An 18,154-nucleotide genomic window follows, 5' to 3' on the forward strand; every position below is an offset into this window, starting at 1 on the left:
GTTTATGTCATTATAGAACCACATGTGACCTTCAAGTGTGTTGTTATGGACTCACAGTGGAAAGCAGATTGCTGAGGTTTAACAAAGGAGAGGCTATAGCAGAAGCTGAATGTTTGAGAGTAGAAAAATGTTCTCTTTCCAAAAGTTTTATTTATTTAAAAGGCACATCAGAAGTTAATTCCCCAAGGAAATAGCATGACCAAAGGAAAACTTCTACTCTGTCTTATAGACAAAGGAAAGAGGCCAGTGGGGAGGGAGGAATTGAAGATGAAGTTGAAAAAGAGGATCATTAATCAAGAAGGGTTCAGAACTAATAGGGAAAAACTAGGATGAAAAGTTGAGGTTATGCAGATGGTATGATAAGAGACCAGAGAAATAATTATTTTTTCCAATAATTATTCTTCCTGTATAGGCTTAAAACATTAATTTAACCAAGAAATCTCTAACGACTGAGTTTCTCTACTCTCTCTGTTCATCAGAATAAGTACAGAAGCATAATTTTGTTGTTACAAGGATGTCAGGAGATTGTGCCTTACCATCCACATTCTGGGAGAACAAGAGTTCACTGTCACTAATCACAATTCAGAGCAACTCTGCACCTTTTGGAAACACAAAATTGAAGAATGCTGCAGCTAGAATGGACCTTGCAAGAGAATACTGAATTCTTTGCTCCTCATTTAAATTAAGGTTTTCAAAGAGGTCAGATGCAACATAAGCACAGGAATTCTAACTGAAATACAACCATAAAGAAAAAATTGTCTCTTCCAAATACACTTCAGCAAGAGTTCACACGAAGCCTATGGTTCAAGAAGAATTTTCTAAGTCCACACAACTTGAGCTAATTGGCAACAGAATCTCAATTATGTATGTTTGATGGAGATGATTGGGGTGACAAAGAATATACCTGTATATTTCAGGACCAAATAAAATTGCAGCACCCCTTGTTTTAGAACATTATTTCTCTCTTTTGCCTTGAGTGGTACAGGTTGATTATCTATATTGAATTCAACAAGCAGTTTTCTTACCAACACTTTGTTGTTCATCTTCATGGTTTAATTCTAAGTGAATGATTTAAAACATAATGTAGTTTCTCATAAGGGTAAAAATACTCTATGAATCATCCTTTCGGGGCCTTGAGGACAAGGAAGCCATTATGTTTTGAATGATTTGAATCCAGGCACTATTCTAAGTGCTGTGTGAATACTAACTCACTTAAGCCTTACAAGGATCTATGAGTTAGATTCTGTTGTTATTTATTTATTTCTAGATGAAGAAACAAACCTCAGAGAGATTAAACGCACCTTTCCGACGTTTGGCATTTCGAAAGGCAACATGAGAGTCCACATTTTAACTGCGATGATCTGCCACCTCTGCAAGACAGTGAACGTTTGTCACTTTTGTCACTATTTAAATAGAACCCCCCCCCAATAAAATCCTTGCAACTGAAATATTCTAGTCAAATAAGTAGTTCATGAGTTCCTCAAGCCAAGAATCCTATGTCTATGTCCAGCTTCTACCAAAGTACCAATCACATAGCATATGTTCAGAAAATGTTGGTTGGAAAATGTTGACTTAGGGGATGGGATCGCAGTAGGGTTGTGCAGAGAAGAATTCATCCTATGTGAAATGACACATCCCAGAGCTACATTTACTGCTAATTATATATTCCCTGTAATTATTTCAACCCAGTCTGTAAAAGGAAGTCCAACCATGCATTTGCATAGATGCATTCTTCTAGAAGTTTCTCTTTACTTTCATCTTGTACCAGTTGGAAGTAAAGGTTTATCAGCTGGTCAATGACTAACTAATTTATGAACATTGGAAACTGTGTGGAGACACTGGATGCTCTCCTGGGCATTGGGAGACCTTACTGTGCTGTTAGTGGTCCTGCATTCACATTTAAAGCTAAGTGAATTGGTCCTTGATAAAGCCTTATGAGATTGTTTTATGGTTAATACATAGAATTACTGACAAGTAGAGTGAGCACTGGGGCTTCTCTGGTGGCTCAGATGGTAAAGAATCTGCCTGCAATGCAGGAGACCCAGGTTCAATCCCTGGTTCGGGAAGATCCCCTGGAGGAAGAAATGACAATGCACTCCAGTATTCTTGCCTGGAGAATCCCCACAGACAGGAGAGTGGTGGGCTACAGTCCTTGGGTCACAGAGTCAGACATGACTGAGTGACTAAGCACGCGTGAGAGTGAGCATTACATGGACATGAATAAATTACTGGTTCATTTCTGAGACAAGTCTCCCCACTTATAAATATTTCTTTTTAAAAGAATTAATATATGTAAGTTTGGCTAGAATGGAATACAAAAGTAGGAAGAAAAAATTCAGTAGTGATTAGTTCAGGGAGAAAACACAATGAAACACGAAGCCAAGAAGCCTATGAGCTTAAAACAGTTGAAAAGATGGCCTATTGTTTGGATCTGGGTCTCTATGGTAACTGCAAAGGGACTTGGTCCACAGAATTAAAGGAGCTCATTTGTGATTCCCTACGAAAAGCTGCAGATATGAATTCTTCCCGTCTCAGAGAAAAGAGGGCAATTTCATAGAAACAGAGGAGGGACGAGAGGACCAAGAGCAGAATGAGATCAGATTCCCCATCCCAACCACTTGGTACTATTTGCACACACTGGCATTTGAACTTCAAGTTCCCTTTACCAGAAAAAGCTGAGAGATAAGTTCAGAAATGATTCTTTAATGAACTGAAAAAGAACAATCCAACATTTAGTTAACACTAAAGAAACACTGGAGAAAAATATAGAAATGGAGTGTGTGTTAATGCCAACATAATTACCAGTATATTTTGTGGCTGAAAACACAACAACTATTTTTATTATTGTGAAGTTAAACAGAGTGAAATATTCAAAAGGGCCTTATTAGAGTATATTTTCACTTTCCATATTTACTGGTATATTTTTGCACATATTCAAAACCTTTGTTTATTATCTGATTTTTACTAAAATATAACATAGATTTACTAAAAGACAAATGCATAACACATATGCACTGTTTTATACTAGTAAAAAAAAAAAAACCCAAAGAGGTAGACAATATACAGCAAAAAAGCAGCAGGGAGAGGTTTAGCTGTTAATAGAAGAAATTCTGTGCTTCAAAATTAAATACTGAATTTAGCTGCTAAATACTTTGCTTCTTGTCCATAAAAGCTTTCCTCCACTAGAGCAATATTAAAAAGAACTAATATTTGCAAATAGTCTCATACGTTTTGAAGTGCTTTCATATTTCTTTCATTCCTTACAAAAGCCGTGTGAGGTGTGAACTATAACTATCCCTTTGATGAGGAAAGAAGCTCAAAAGGAAAAGTGCTTTGTCTGTGAATATCAGATTTTTCACTATCAAATCTCATTTGTGTTTCTCAATGCCTCTGTCTATAATTATAGCACTGAGGAATATGCCATGCTCGGGAAGAATCAAATCAAGGTAGCTAGTAGCTAGTCACTAATAGTATATCCTTTCCTTAGAGCAGGTACTCCTGGCATCTAATTCCCACAAAGAAAGTGAAAGTGAAAGTCACTCAGTCGAATCCAACTCCTTGCAACCCCATGGACCATACAGTCCATGAAATTCTCCAGCCCAGAATACTGGAGTTGGTAACCTATCCCTTCTCCAGAGGATCTTCCCGACCCAGAAATTGAACCAGGGTTCTCCTGCATTGCAGGTGGATTCTTTACCAAGTGAGCTATCAGGGAAGCCCAATTCCCATAAAACTGCTATCATATCAAAATATGACCAATAGGTTGAAAAGGAGAGTAATTACACCGACTTCAATACATATGACAAATGTGCGTCTAGATAGCAGAAGAAATATGTTTAAAAGAAATGGGGAAATGTCAGTAGATAAAGAAACCTAATTATGCAATTTCATTCAGAAATAAAAGCACTTATGGCCATTTCCATTTTCAGATAGCAAAAAAAAAAAATGGAAATGCATTTTAATGATTCACTTTCAATTAAGGTTGACACAAATAAGATGACTCGGGAAATCAGGGTAAAAATAATACCTGGGAAAAATGATAGAATATGTTTATAAAATATCCTATACAATAGAATTATAGGAAAATACAGAATGTTTGATTTTTCTCTGTCATCAACAAGGAAGTGGCAGGGGTCACGGCGATGGTGTCATCATGCAGAGCAGACCATGCCTATACATGAGCATACTTTGTTTTTTAACTTTTAATTTTTTTTATTTTTATTTTTTTATTTTTTAATTGATTTATTTATTTTAAATTGGAGCAGAGTCGATTAACAATGTTGTGTTAGTCTCAGGTATTCAGCAAAGTGATTCAATTGTACATATACATGTATCTATTCTGTCTTTTCCCATTTAGGTTGTTATATACCATTTAGCAGAGTTCACTCTACTATACAGTAGGTTCTTATTGGTTACTCATTTTAAATACAGCAGTGTGCACATGTCCATCACAAATTATCCTGTCCCCCAGCCCTTCCCCTCTGGTAACCATAAGTTTGTTCTATATGATCATACTTTTAAACAAGATTTCAACTGTGTTTATTTTAAACATGGTAAATATTACAATGCTAAGATCTTAAAGGAATTTTTAAAAATTATGGCAAATCTACATGGAAGGCACAGAAAGAATACCGTACTGTTGAAAAAAAAAGAAAAGAAAAAAAGCGAATTAAGCAAGTCACTTTAGCCTTGACCTAAATTCAATGACAGGCCTGATATTCTGAACCTGTCTGGGAAAAATATATTCCACAACTGCTTGTAAAAGCTATGGGGCATCATGATTTATAATAGCACTTCTGAAGAAATGAAAACCCCATGTTTTCACAGTTGAACAAAATTGGGCTTGGACAATAGGGAACCTGAAACTCATTTGGATTCACGCGGTGTTTAAAAACACATCCCCAGGACCTCTTCCCATCAACCCGGCCCTAAGCAGCAGCCAGAACCCAGTTCTCCAAGCAGACAGATACACTGACCAGGCTTGCATGATTACACTCTCTGGGGCCGCATACTGTACAAGCTGTCTTGTCTTTGTCCAGTGGGACACCTGCAGGAGACCTGGAGGCAGAGAATGACTGTAATCCAAGCTGGAGATCATAAAAGCATAAATTAAAGTTTCACTGCCCATCTGTGACATTACATTTAAACTCATTCTATTTCTAAACTGATTACGTATGGGTTTTCCCCAACAGACCAAATGTAATTCAGGAAGAACCGCCATCAATTAACGTTCATGCCTGGCACACAGATCAGAGAACAGTGATGGTTTTCGCTTTGTAACAGGAAGAGATGAAAATTTGCAGGCGCTGAGTTTCAGGAGCTTTCGTCTGTATCTTTTTCATATTATCAGAATAATATTTCAGGATGTCTGAGGACCCCAAAGCTCAGCCTCCAACATCCTATGAGATGGAAGCAGGTGTTCAATAGGGAAGATATTCTCTAATAGCTTGGTCAACTTCACCACTGCTCTTATTCTTTTCTTGGTTCATAATATCTATTTATTCCTGAAAAGCTCAGGCACAGATTGAGTCACATTGCTGTAAAAAAAAAGAGAAAGAAAAGAATGGCCAACTTCTGCCCCTGGACCAGGAGGGGTTACAAGAGAACTTAACAGGAACATGACTGGATCAGGGGCAGACAGTCTGATAAAAGACAGTCTGATCCTCCATAGGCAGAGGCTTCTAAGCCCCACGTGGTCCAGAGGATATCAAAGTTTCCAGGCTGGATTTGGGAAATCCAGTTAACGTTACCTTTTAGCCTGAACACACGGTTTGAATACAATAGATGCTTTTCATTTTTGTGTTACAAAGTCGTATGGTATTTTGGGATTTGACCCAACTACTCAGAAAATTTAAATTTTTCCCATAAAAGTAAACTGATAGGCACTTTTTGTTTTCAAGCTTTGCTTTTCTAAAATCGATTAAACATGTCATTTCCTAAATGATGCTGCATAGGTGATGGTTCTTTCCAAATTACCACAAAAAATCTAATTTTATCATCATATCAGAGCAAAAGAAGTTACTATTTCATAAAGGTACAGGCTATCTTGGTGATTGCAGACTGAGCCTTGAAGAATTCTATGTACAAAAAAGATTATTTTATAATACTACAAAAATAAATTTGATAATGATGGATAATGAGTGTGATATAACGCTGATATCTAAGTCTTTGCTCCAAAGTTTTTGCTCTTCTGGCCTCTTTATCAGAAATCCTCAAATTAAAGTTGTGTATATGTATTATTTTTATGTTTCTGTTTTATTAACTCAAATCTTATTTATGAAGTTTTTGAGACATATAAATCTAGTCTAATTTAAACTAGCTACAGTTCTCCATTATATGACTAAATCTAATGTTTCTTTCCAAAATCCCTATTTTTTTAATTGGTGTATTTTTTTAATTGGTGTAACATAACATTTACAAAGTTGTGTTAGTTTCTGCTGTAGAGCAAAGTGAGTCACCTATACATGTACCTATATCCTCTCTTTTTAGGTTTCCTTCTCAATTTAGGTCACCACAGAGCAGAGGAGAGCTCCCTGTACTCTACAGTAGACTCTCATTGTATGCGTGCTCAGTCACCTTCAACTCTTTGCAACTGCATGGGTTGTAGCCCACCAGACTCCTCTGTCCATGGAATTTTCCAGGCAAGAATATTGGAGTGGGTTGCTGTGTCCTACTCCAAGGTTCTCATTCGTTATCCATTTTATACATAGCAGTTGGAAGATGGTGCTTGGGAGTTTTCTGGGATTTGCATTAGGTAAAATGCTGTTTTTACAATGGGGTTTAGTGAGGGATTCAGAGTTGATGGCAGTCAGGACCCTTGGAGCCACTACTACAGATAGTATTTAATGTATGTAATATAGATAACAGTGCTTTTCTTTGGCACCAAATCATATTCGTCTCCTGTCTCTCACATTCTCTCATTGCAGACTGTGGAAAGAACAAGGCTATAATATTTATTTGCTAAAATTTCAAGTCAGAGAGATCTTGAAGCAGACTCTCTAAAATGACATTGGGGATTTTACTACAGCTACTGATATAGATGGGGCTTCCTTGAGTCACATGGGTTCAATCCCTGGGTTGGGAAGATCTCTTGGAGAAGGAAATGGCAACCCACTCCAGTATTCTTGCCTGGAAAATCCCATGGACGGAGGAGCTTTGAGGCTAGAGTCCATGGGGTCAAAGAGAGTCGGACACGACTGAGGGACTTCACTTCACAGTGCAATACATGAGACCTGGGTTTGATTCTTGGGCTGGGAAGATGCCCTGGAGGTCATGGCAATTCACTCCAGTATCCTTGCCTGGAGAATCCTCATGGACAGGGGCGCCTGGTGGGCTACAGTCCATGGGGTCACAAAGAGTCAGACACCACTGAGCGACTAAGCACAGCACAGCACAGTGTATATATGCCAATTAATCCATGACTAGAAAATGGGAATTGTAATCAATGACCAAATTGGGCGAGTGATAACAAGCCTTAGAGATGGATGCTTTGCTCCCTCTGTAATGGGACATTTCCTTCTAACCACCCAGATGAAGGTCTGGACTCCTCACGTTCCCGTTCTTTGGCCAAGACACGGAGAACAGCGCAGCACCACGATGATACACGCTGGCTAACAGAACGTCTCCCCAGCCCAGGAAATTCCGCCAACAGGTCTATGGAGAATGTGCAGCTCACCGCACTTTAAGTACTGATGCTTAATGGGGTTTGGGTGTATTTCATGTGAGAATTGCTGTGAAATTTTATTTTAGTGCTTTACGTTCACTCCACATTGAATCTGAACAGATTTCAAACAACAAAATACACCATGTGAACTTTATTTCAGGCTATCTGCAGTACAGTCTTATTTTAACTTGGGGACTTCCTCCCTTTACTCCCCTATATAATTTTTTCTTTGATACAATGTATCATTCTCTAAAAACATCTCCTATTTGCTGCTTTTGTGGACTGAGTCCTGTCATTCTTTCTACGTAAATTGCTTATCCTCAATCTTTACCCATCACAAGTCTTCCAAGAACCCACTTATCTGCTGACTCCCCAATGATTACCCCACACAGACAGAAATTCCCTTCCGCTCTGGACTCTTAGAGCATCTGGGGCCACGCTTGCAGCACGATTGATTTCCTGTATATGTTTAGAGGGTTCTTCTCAAGCTACTTACAGTAGGTGTGGTGAGAGGAAGCAGAGGGGTGAAAGCAGATTTTCTCATCACCAGTAGGCCCTCAACACACACCTACTAGATAAAATCATTTCCTGACAATCAAGAGCAAGTCTCAGTGTTCACATGTTTTTCTTACCAAATGCCATTTATTAACAATTGCAAATTTTTTCAGGAAAAATTCTAACGGTGACATTTTTATGAAATTATTGTTAAGCGCAAAAGTGGTGTACTGCCTTTAAAATCACTGTTAAACATCTAAAGTTCTGTTAAAACTCTATGAGTACCAGAAACGACTGGCCAAATATGAACATAAAAGGAGAAAAGGCCATGACAAAGAAGAGGAGGAAGCAGATGGAGTAGGACACCAAAGGAAATCCACACCATCACAGGAAATGATGCCTGAGTCCACTGCTCTCAGCAAGCAGTGAGTATTACAACAGTATTGAAGTAACTGATGTTGGCAAAATGAAAGGCAAACCAGTGGAAAAACATTCACACTCAAATGAATGGACTGACTCTCAGTGGTACTTATAAATGGTTTCGTAACTTATAAACCATCAGGACGCACCTATACCCTCCACCAAATACCAAACGTGGCAGGTTTAAGCAAAAAAATTCAGTCATACAAAAATGCACAAGACAGGAGCCAGGTCAGACAGCACAGAGGGAGCTGGATGGCTAATGCTGACCAGAGGAATCCTGCAGAAGAGAATGGATTTGAATTCTTCAAGATAACAGCTAAGTCAAATGTCAGTCTACCCACAGTTTTCTTTCTGAAACATACCTATTTCTGCTGATACTCAGCTGTGCTGTGCAGACATGAATAATGAGTAGTTTTTTCAGATGGATTATTTGCTCTATTAGAATATCCCTATTTAGGACTAATCCAAGATGATTTTCACTTATAAATTTTGCCATTTTGTGATTTCGAACACTTCAAGTGTGTGGTTGCATAGAATAATTATAAAGGGTTTTGTGCTGTGCTTAGTTGCTCAGTCTTGTCTGACTCTTTGTGACCCCATGAACCGTAGCCCACCAGGCTCCTCTGTCCATTGGGATTCTCCAGGCAAGAATAGTGGAGTGGGTTGCCATGCCCTTCTGCAAGGGATCGAACCAGGAATCGAACCGGGGTCTCCTGCATTGCAGGCGGATTCTTTACCAGCTGAGCTACCAGGGAAGCTCATACAGGGCTTTACCTTAGTGCAAATTAAAACCAGACTTTTTATATTCTAGTATTTTGATTTCCTCTCCATTTAAGTTGGGTTTTCTTTCTTTTAATTTTCCTCTCCCCAAATCCGCACCCAGCAGCACCAAGGCTGGAAATTCTCCTCTATGTCAATGAAGAAATTTTATCTGGACATTTGTGAATCTATACCTTCAAGTTTAGCCTACTTGGCTGAGAAAGCTAGTTCTTGGTTCCCTTCTCCATTTCTCAAACTTGTGAGGCCTCCCAGCTGCACTCTAGGGTAGCTGCCTTATTCTTCTTGAGTTGGGATAAACTTCTACATAATAAGACCAAAAAGATCTAACAAAGAAACAGAGCTGTCCAACTAGATGTTATCAAAGTCCAATCAAGAGGAACAGAGTATACCCAGTGACCTAATTCTCAAGGGACCAACTGGCAGAAAAACATCATGTTTTCTGCTAAATACAACCACTTGTAAAATCTTGTATGTTAGCTTTTCAGATGTATTTCCTTCTAAAATAGCTCTCTGTAGAATTTAGCAGCTAAAAAACATATAAATCAAGTCAATATCTCACTTTAGGTTCTGTATATCACCCATTATTTTGCTCCATTTTATGATTATAAAAATTGGGGTTAGGTATCAATGGCAGTAAAGTCTTGCATTTTACAGATCCTTCCAGGAGAAAGTAGACCGTGACTATAAATACTTATTTACAGAACATAGTTCCTAAAGGGAGTTTTGCCCAAGTTCCTAGTACATACTAAATAAATTTTACACTAAACCTCTGGGGTCAAAAGTGGGGCAAGAGACAGTATTTATTGAGTTGTTACAGGAGCTGGGCCTAGAACTTGGGTGCACCATGTATGTTTCAGCACTTGATTCCTTCTGCCCGGAAGGACGAGGTCATGGTCATTGTACAGACACTCAGCCATAGATTTTCCCAGGTCATCCAGCTACGCAGGGACACCACTGAACCCGACGGCTCCAAAGTCGCATGCTTCTCTCCACAAAACACTCTTCTATTCATTAAAGTGGAGGATGAAAAAAATATAAGCTTTGGGAACAAAAGGGCAAGAACAGGTTTTCTCTGCAACATGTATTTTGGCTTAACAGCCCAGGTATCTTCCCAGACCTGAATCAAATACCTCCTCCTCCATCCTCTCCCCTTTCTGTGAGTCACTAACCAGAACTGACCTGTCCCTCCCAACACTCTGCAAATACGCTTTCATCTGACAAACTGTTACTGTACCAAACTGTGACTGTACAAACTCCCTTCTTAGAGTCACTGCTTTTTACACTGGCTTCTCTAGTTTAATGGTCAGAATGTCAACTGATCAAGAGTCCAGGGGAGTCCCCTGGCCAGAGCTTGGTGGGAGTGAGAGCCCAGAATCCTTGGTAATGTCTCTGCACATTCTAACTACTGTCTCTAATCCTCTTCCTCCCTTCAAAAGGAAAAAGAAAAATGGAACTTGGAAGAGTTTGATCAAAACACTAAGAATGATAATTTGATAAATCTCATAGACACTTATGTTTCTGTGCTTCTAAGTTTGTCCCAGAGTTCATCTTAGCTACACATGCAAATTGTCAGATAGCTCTGTGGAGCCAGAGAATGCAGGAAGCCTGGGGTCCACACCCTGGGGAGAGTCCAGGGGGCCAGCAGGGTCAGGAACCAAGGCACAGAGAGTCTGGGCAGACACAGCTGAGACAGCGCTGCAGTTTCTCTGTGACCAGGGCCAAGTGGGAAGTGGGCATATCGGACGTGGATCAGAAGTGAGCTGAATGGGGAAGGCCACGCAGGGGGACGACAGATCTTCTCGGCAGACAAGGGTGTGAGCAAAGACCGAGGGCCAGATTTTTGTCCCCAGCGCCCCTTCCAAAGCCCTGTTATTCTCCAAGTTCCCGGAATATACACTCCACCCTTGGGTACAAGGAGGGAGGAGTTTCTGGTGTGATTGAATATGTCTGCTCGGGAAAGGGATTGGCTCAAAGTATGTATCACTTCTATTGAACAGAAAAATAAAAACCCTGTGTTACATGTGTTGAGTTAAAAATGCTGTATAGGAGTTAACTCAGTCCTCAGAAAAAGTTGTTATTTTAATTGCCAATTTAGTGTAAACAGAGACACTTTACAGAAAGGAAAGAAAAGTCAAATAATTTGCCTAAAGTCACACATTAAATAAGTGGCAACGTTAGGACTTGACTCAGGCAGAGTCACTATTTATTATTAGCATCATTAATAATATAAACTACTTAACTGTCATCTCTTGCAAGTGTTAATTCATGGTGCTATTTACCAAACACTGACCATAAATTCCTAGTTCATAAAACTAAAAACAAAAAAAGAAAGAAAGAAAGAAGAAATGTCACGGAAACATTAGAAAAATTGGCTGATGAGGTCCATTTCCCCCTAAATAAATTAATCTAATTAGAAGCATGCTATATGTCATGCAGCATTCACTAGAAAGCAGCCAATAAAAATGTATATTATGATATATTTAGTAGTATTTTACAATAACTACAATCCATCAGTTTTACTTTTTTAATGAATACAAAAAGGAAGTGTTAGTAATATGCCAATCTTTATTACAGCCTCTCAACCCATTCATGTAAGACAGTATTTAAAGATATGGTTTTATTTTCTTCCAGGACAAGAAAGTAATGTTCTTTAACTGAAGCTCTATTTTTCAGATCAAGATAATTTAGCTCTTTCTTGTCACTGACCAACTGTCTTTTAGAAAGCAACAGAAGAAGTAAGATCCAGAGATTTCAATCTTACATATTTTTTAACTCTCACTTCCCAGTTTTTCTTCCCTAATCTTTCCATAGTTAACGATGCACGAGAATCCTATTCCTTCAGTTCAGTCACTCAGTTGTGTCTGACTCTTTGCGACCCCATAGACTGCAGCACGCCAGGCCTCCCTGTCCATCACCAACTCCTGGAGCTTGATCAAAGTTATATCCATCAAGTCCATGATGCCATCCAACCATCTCATCCTCTGTCATCCCCTTCTCCTCCCACCTTCAATCTTTCCCAGCATTAGGGTCTTTTCAAATGAGTCAGCTCTTCGCATTAGGTGGCCAAAGTATTGGAGTTTCAGCTTCAACATCAGTCCTTCCAATGATCCTATTCCTTACACAAACCAAAATATAAATATGCAAGAATCTCAGTAAAAGCCAATTGGTTGAGCTGTGGATTTGGTTATTATTTAAGTCATATGCTCCATATTGAGTGGGGTGGATACCCCATCCCATTAACTATATCCCAACCCTCTCATATAGGGCCTTGATTTTCTGATGAACACAAGGAGTAAGGTTCTCCAAGGAGGGAAGAAAAGAGAGCAAGAAGGAGGAAGCCAGCTAATAAAAAAACAGCTACACGCTAATGAAAACTATCATATAAAAGGAATATTGGAGGTTAGCAAAGCACGTTTTAAAAACTATTCAATCATCACAAAATAAAACAAAGAGAAAATATATTAAGCTCCTAAATACATAGGGTTTTTCCTAAATGGTGCTATAGTCATAATTAAATGAAGCAAATTAATAAATTGAACATAAACATTTTATGTGTTATTTGAATGATTGTAGTAAAGAAAATGATTATTATATTGGGTAAAATGAGAACTCTGTTGGTATTATGAAAAAGAGGCCTCACATTTTTAAAGAGTTGTATGTTCTTTTTCCTATTTTAACACTTAGAAAACGTTCACCACATGTGAGGTTCTTTGCCGGGTTTTGTGATAATACTAATCCTTAAGGAGCTCACAGTCTTGCCTAATAAGCATTTTTTCTCCAGAATAATACCAATAAGAATTTAGTTTTAGAATTAACTAACAAAATATCAAAAAGGTAACTTGGTTGCTCCAAATTCTTTTGTTCGCAACTCCATAAAGGATTTAAGCTTACTGTCTTTGTATTTCCCCCAATAATCCTCTGAAATGACCTTCTTTTGAAAGCATGCTATTCTACTTCAGTTTCTACTTCATAACTTTTCCCCCACATAAACAAATATTATCTGAATTTAAAGTGTGTTGATTGACATAAGCAGTGCCATTAACATTGGTTAACAGAGTTAGGGAAATTAAGTTGGGTGCATTTCTCAACTTTATACCATTCTGTTGTTTGATGTGATATCATGTGTATATTTTACTTTTGTGATTTTTTAAGTATCTAATGGAGGAAAAACAAAGAGAATCTGTTGAGGCAGGCACAACCAACCTTAACACCTTTCAGATGTACTCAAAATCACCGCACCAAATATGAATTCTGGTAACCTCCACGCTCAGCTGCCTTGTCACTGGCTTTGACAGTGGAAGAACAGAATGTCTTTTGACAGTGAGCTCCCTGCAACTTGCAACATAAATTTTGTTACTCGGCACCTTCAGCATGATGGACAGTCTTTGGTTTGTCTGAGCTAGTACTTACTGACCGCTCCCTCCGTGCAGAAGTTGTTCTAAGAGCTTTATATGCCAGACCTCATTTCATGCTGAGTTTCTACACATGATACATGGCCAAGGTGTTCTTCTGCTGTCTTTGGTGTTTTCCTTTTCCTTTCTCGATCGTTTTCCTGTTCACTGTTGTTCATATGTCACTGAATTCACATTTTGTGTCTTAGAATCATTCTTACCAGAAAAGGATGTTACCAACATATGCTCAGTACATCTCTGTTTTTTCTTACCACTTTCAATTTTTTAAAAAAATTATTGTCCCTGCTTTCTTTGTCATCATACCCATGCTCTTGTGGTGGAGATGGTGGTTTAGTTGCCCAGTCATGTCTGACTCTTTGTGACCCCATGGATTGCAGCCCACCAGGTTCCTCTGTCCATGGAGTTTTCCAGAGAAAAATACTGGAGTGGGTTGCCATTTCCTTCTCCAGGGGATTTTCCTGACCCAGGGATCAAGCCTGCATCTTCTGCATTGATAGGCAAGTTCTTTATCACTGAGCCACCAGGGAAGCCTGATCTATGCTCTTACTAGCACTTAATTTACTATATTAAATACCCTTCTGCTTAAAATAGACAGATTGGGTTCTCTTCACCAACCCAAAAGAAAATCTCTCCTCTCTCTCTGCTTTTTATACATTTTTCATCTTGGTTTTAGAGTTTCTTCAAGTTCCTCTCAGCCTCCTAGCATATTCTATCTCAGCCTTAGAAAAACAAGGTAAAATACAGAGTGCACTGCTCTGTGGTCAAATAACAAGTACAACCTTCAGGCTTCTCTTGACAAGCATCCCTGAAGGCTCTCATTCAAGTTCCAACTCGGAACAGAGACTGGAAGCGTCTGCCTTCGGGCCAGGATGCAGCCAACCTGAGACTCTTTGTGAGCGATCAGTACCCCAGACCCAGGTCAGGGGCTACAGACGCAAGGAAGTTTCCGGCCCCTGTCTGGAGATGCATCCCACTGCGTCGAGGAGGGGACTCTTTCGTCAAAAGGTGAAAAGGGGACACGTGAATAATGACAAAGCGTGGTGATGCCTTCAGCGTAAGAGCAAGGCTTCCCCCCCATAGCATCTCCTAAGAGGAGACGTGGATCCCATGCCTTCAACCGAGGGGAATGGAGCCAAGACTCCCAATCCGCGAGCATCCAACTCACTGCAGAATCCAACCATACAGTCTGTATGTCAGGAAGGAAGTGGAACATAAAAACCAAGCAACACAGTCAGGCAAATATGAGCAATGATCTCCTTGACTATTTCCAGAAGGAAGGTCTAAGGCTGCAAATAGAACAACAGTATAAGCCTTCTGAATAAAGAATTCCACGAGCCACCATTGCCTAGTTGTAGTAACTCTTGATCCCAGAATCCTGATTAATCCTTTTCTTCACTCAAAATGGAGGAATTGGAGAATTACTACCAGGCATAATATATACTAAGGCTTCCCAGGTGGCTCAATAGTAAAAGACTCTGCCTGCAAATGCAACCCACTCCAGACACTTCGGACAGTATTCTTGCCCAAAAAATTCCATGGACAGAGGAGGCAGGCGGGCTACAGTCCATGGGGTCACAAAGGGTCAGACACAATTAAGCATGCATGCATAATATATACCAGGCTTAAGAGATTTTAGTAAATAAGACAGAGTGGCCCTCTTCCTGGAACCTCTTCTCATGAGGAATGTCAGTCATAAACAGGAAAGGAAGAAAACAGCAATTTCCCATAAATGCTGAAAACACACAGGGTAAAGAAATAAGGATGGTTAAGTAGGTTTGTCAAGGAAAACATTTTTGTAAAGTTAACGATGTGAACAGAGATGGAAATCTGTGGAAGAACAGATTAGCTGAAGATCTGAGGGAAGAGCAAACCACGCTTGGAGATAGAAATGAGCTGAAAATGGTTAAAAAAAAAAAACTGCAAGAAGGCACTTGGGGTTGAAGTGCAGAGACAGGGAAAGAGGACCGGGAGGAGGGACCGTAGAGAAGTAGGGTGAACCTGGCACCGCCCAGAGGCTGTCAGACACCACGGACCCAGCTCAGTCAGTATTCTGAACCTTTCCAGGTGGATCTCAACGTGCGGCCAAGTTTGAGATTCCAGAGCTTTCTTGGCCAAAAAGGATTTTGGTCCAAGCCTGATGGGAAGTCAGAGGAAGTTCTTGTTTTGTTTCTGTTCTTTTAACAGTGGAATGTCATTATCTAGTTTATATTTGTAAACAAACAAAAACAAAAACCCAAACAAACAAAAATGCTATTTGCAGCAGGGACAGGAGACTGTAGGAACAGGTCAAAAGCAGCAAAGCCCATGTGGACGCAGAGGTGCCTGAGGGCGGGCTGCTGTGGCCCAGCTGAGGGAGGGGGGCGCTGGGAAGCAGAGAAGTGTTTGCACTTGGACAGCTTTATTAAGACTCAGTAGGATTTGCTGATGATGGATTGGAGATGGACTTGAGGAAAGAAAATCAAGGATGAATTCTAGGTTTCTAGTCTGAGCAGCTGGAGAAAGGTGGTGTCACAGAGTCGGGGTTCAGGGTCTTCTAAATGTTGACCTAGATTAATTCTGAGCCTGAGACCAAACAACAACAAATGTTTCTACCTCATTATGCTCCCAGTGCAATTCCTGAGCTTATGGAGACGTAAGACACTGTGTTTGCTTCCTCTGCCTGCAGATAAAGATCCTGAGACTCAGAACAGAGCTGGGGTCTCTCTCAGTGATCAGGGCTGTTGTACGACAAAGAAGATTTGCACACTGCTTAGGATTTTTTTTGCAGGGAAGGGCTGCAAAAAATTTGCTGCAGGTTATGTCAGAGAGATTCTGAACTGTTTGTATTACATTTTTTGGAGCAGAGTATTTGGGCTGAGCTGGGAGCTTTGTGATTTTTTTTTTTTTTTCATAATCTCTGTCAATGGCATAATACTGATAGTCCTCTTGAGTAAGTCTCATTGGAGACCAGCTCATGGGCCATCTCTACAACTTGGTTTTGCTTTTTTGGTAAGATGGAGGCTTTATTGCGGAGATAAAGTAACATATCAGATGAATGAGGAAATAGAATTCCTACACAAAGAAACTTGAAGTGGATGATTTTCTAATGCTAGTTAATCTCCCTTCAGGCAGATGTCTGTACTGAGAAAGCTACTTCTTTGGCATGCCTTGCTTAAGAGCAATAAAGTCACACTACAGAAATAAGTGCTGAAGTTTACCCGAGAACATATATAAGCATATAGGTTCCAAACTGGGCACAATGTGATCAATTAATGCTACAGTGGGTAAATAAATTGTAGAACAGTATGTTATACACCAGTGGCAAAGAAAGAACCATGGTTCTATGCAATGATGTAAATGAATGTCAAACACATAGCGTTGGGGGAAAAAACAAGCTGGACATAAAAGATACAAACTATATGGTTTCATTTATATAAAGTTCAAGAACAGGCAAACTATTCTACAGTGATAAAGGTCACATTAGGGCTTATTTTTGGAATGGGATGGAAAACAGCTAAGTACAGCTGTTGGAGAAGTTCTGACTCTTGCTCTATGGGTGGTGGTGCTGTGCAAATATTCCTATATGTATAAATCCATCAAGTTATTTAACTAATATTTGTGCACTGACACATATACATGCAAGATATACTTAAATATCTTCACCAGAAATAGCTGTAGATATGGATAGAGTGCATATTATATACCTCAATAAGAGTAAGTAAACTGAAAATAATTATAATGGTCATGAGGAACCAAGTTCTTATTAGAAGAAAAGCTACTTATAAAGCCAGGGCCAGGAAGTTCTGGCTCCATGTACATTTTCCTGATAATATCTCCTCATAGATATATATGAACCAAATCCAAATGCCTACACAATCATCTTCAGCCCCAGGAGTTATACTCAAGCTATTTAATTTTGACGCATCAGCACTTGTTAATCAGAATGGATACCAGGACTATTCAGAAGGGACAGCAGCTATTAACAAGAACTGCCCGCCCCAAGCATCTACTCTGCCTTTCATGAAGATGATAAAAGGATCTGCTAAAAAAGATGGAGCTCATCCCCAGAAGTGCAAACTATCTACAATCAGTAACATGTAGTTTTACATAACAAACCACACAACTTGTATAATGGGTTCGCGCACATGTAGGCTGACTCCACAATGTGAAATCTTGTCCACTCTGCTGTGCTTCTGATGCATCAAGACACCAGGAATAAGAATCTGGGTCACCCTTAGCCTCAGCTGGCACTTGCTCAAAATGGACTTTTTAAGCATGAATCTAAGTCAACAAATATGCACAAAGGCTTTGCGTTTCTAATAGGCCTCGGGTGTGAGCATAGGGTTCTTCAGCTCTGTGTTTCCAGCCTGAGTACTGCATGCCTTCAATTTCTCAAGTGAAA

The 18,154-nt window shown here is 39.5% G+C and overlaps 1 protein-coding gene across 1 annotated transcript in view; it reads right to left on the reverse strand.

The window, feature by feature from the left end:
• LOC145518944 (uncharacterized) overlaps positions 1-13,734 on the reverse strand; it is a 142,773-nt gene extending 129,039 nt beyond the window's left edge. Inside the window, exons 1-3 of the mRNA XM_081524215.1 lie at positions 13,596-13,734; positions 7,524-7,653; positions 1,302-1,403 (exon numbers count right to left, since the gene is read on the reverse strand). Coding sequence (XP_081380341.1) covers positions 1,302-1,403; positions 7,524-7,653; positions 13,596-13,734 — 371 coding nt within the window. The remainder of the gene's footprint in view (positions 1-1,301; positions 1,404-7,523; positions 7,654-13,595) is intronic.
• Positions 13,735-18,154: the final 4,420 nt, after the last annotated feature.

Source organism: Giraffa tippelskirchi, chromosome 8, assembly GCF_054371585.1.
Source record: "Giraffa tippelskirchi isolate mGirTip1 chromosome 8, T2T-mGirTip1v1.2.pri, whole genome shotgun sequence".
Taxonomy (NCBI): Eukaryota; Metazoa; Chordata; class Mammalia; order Artiodactyla; family Giraffidae; genus Giraffa; species Giraffa tippelskirchi.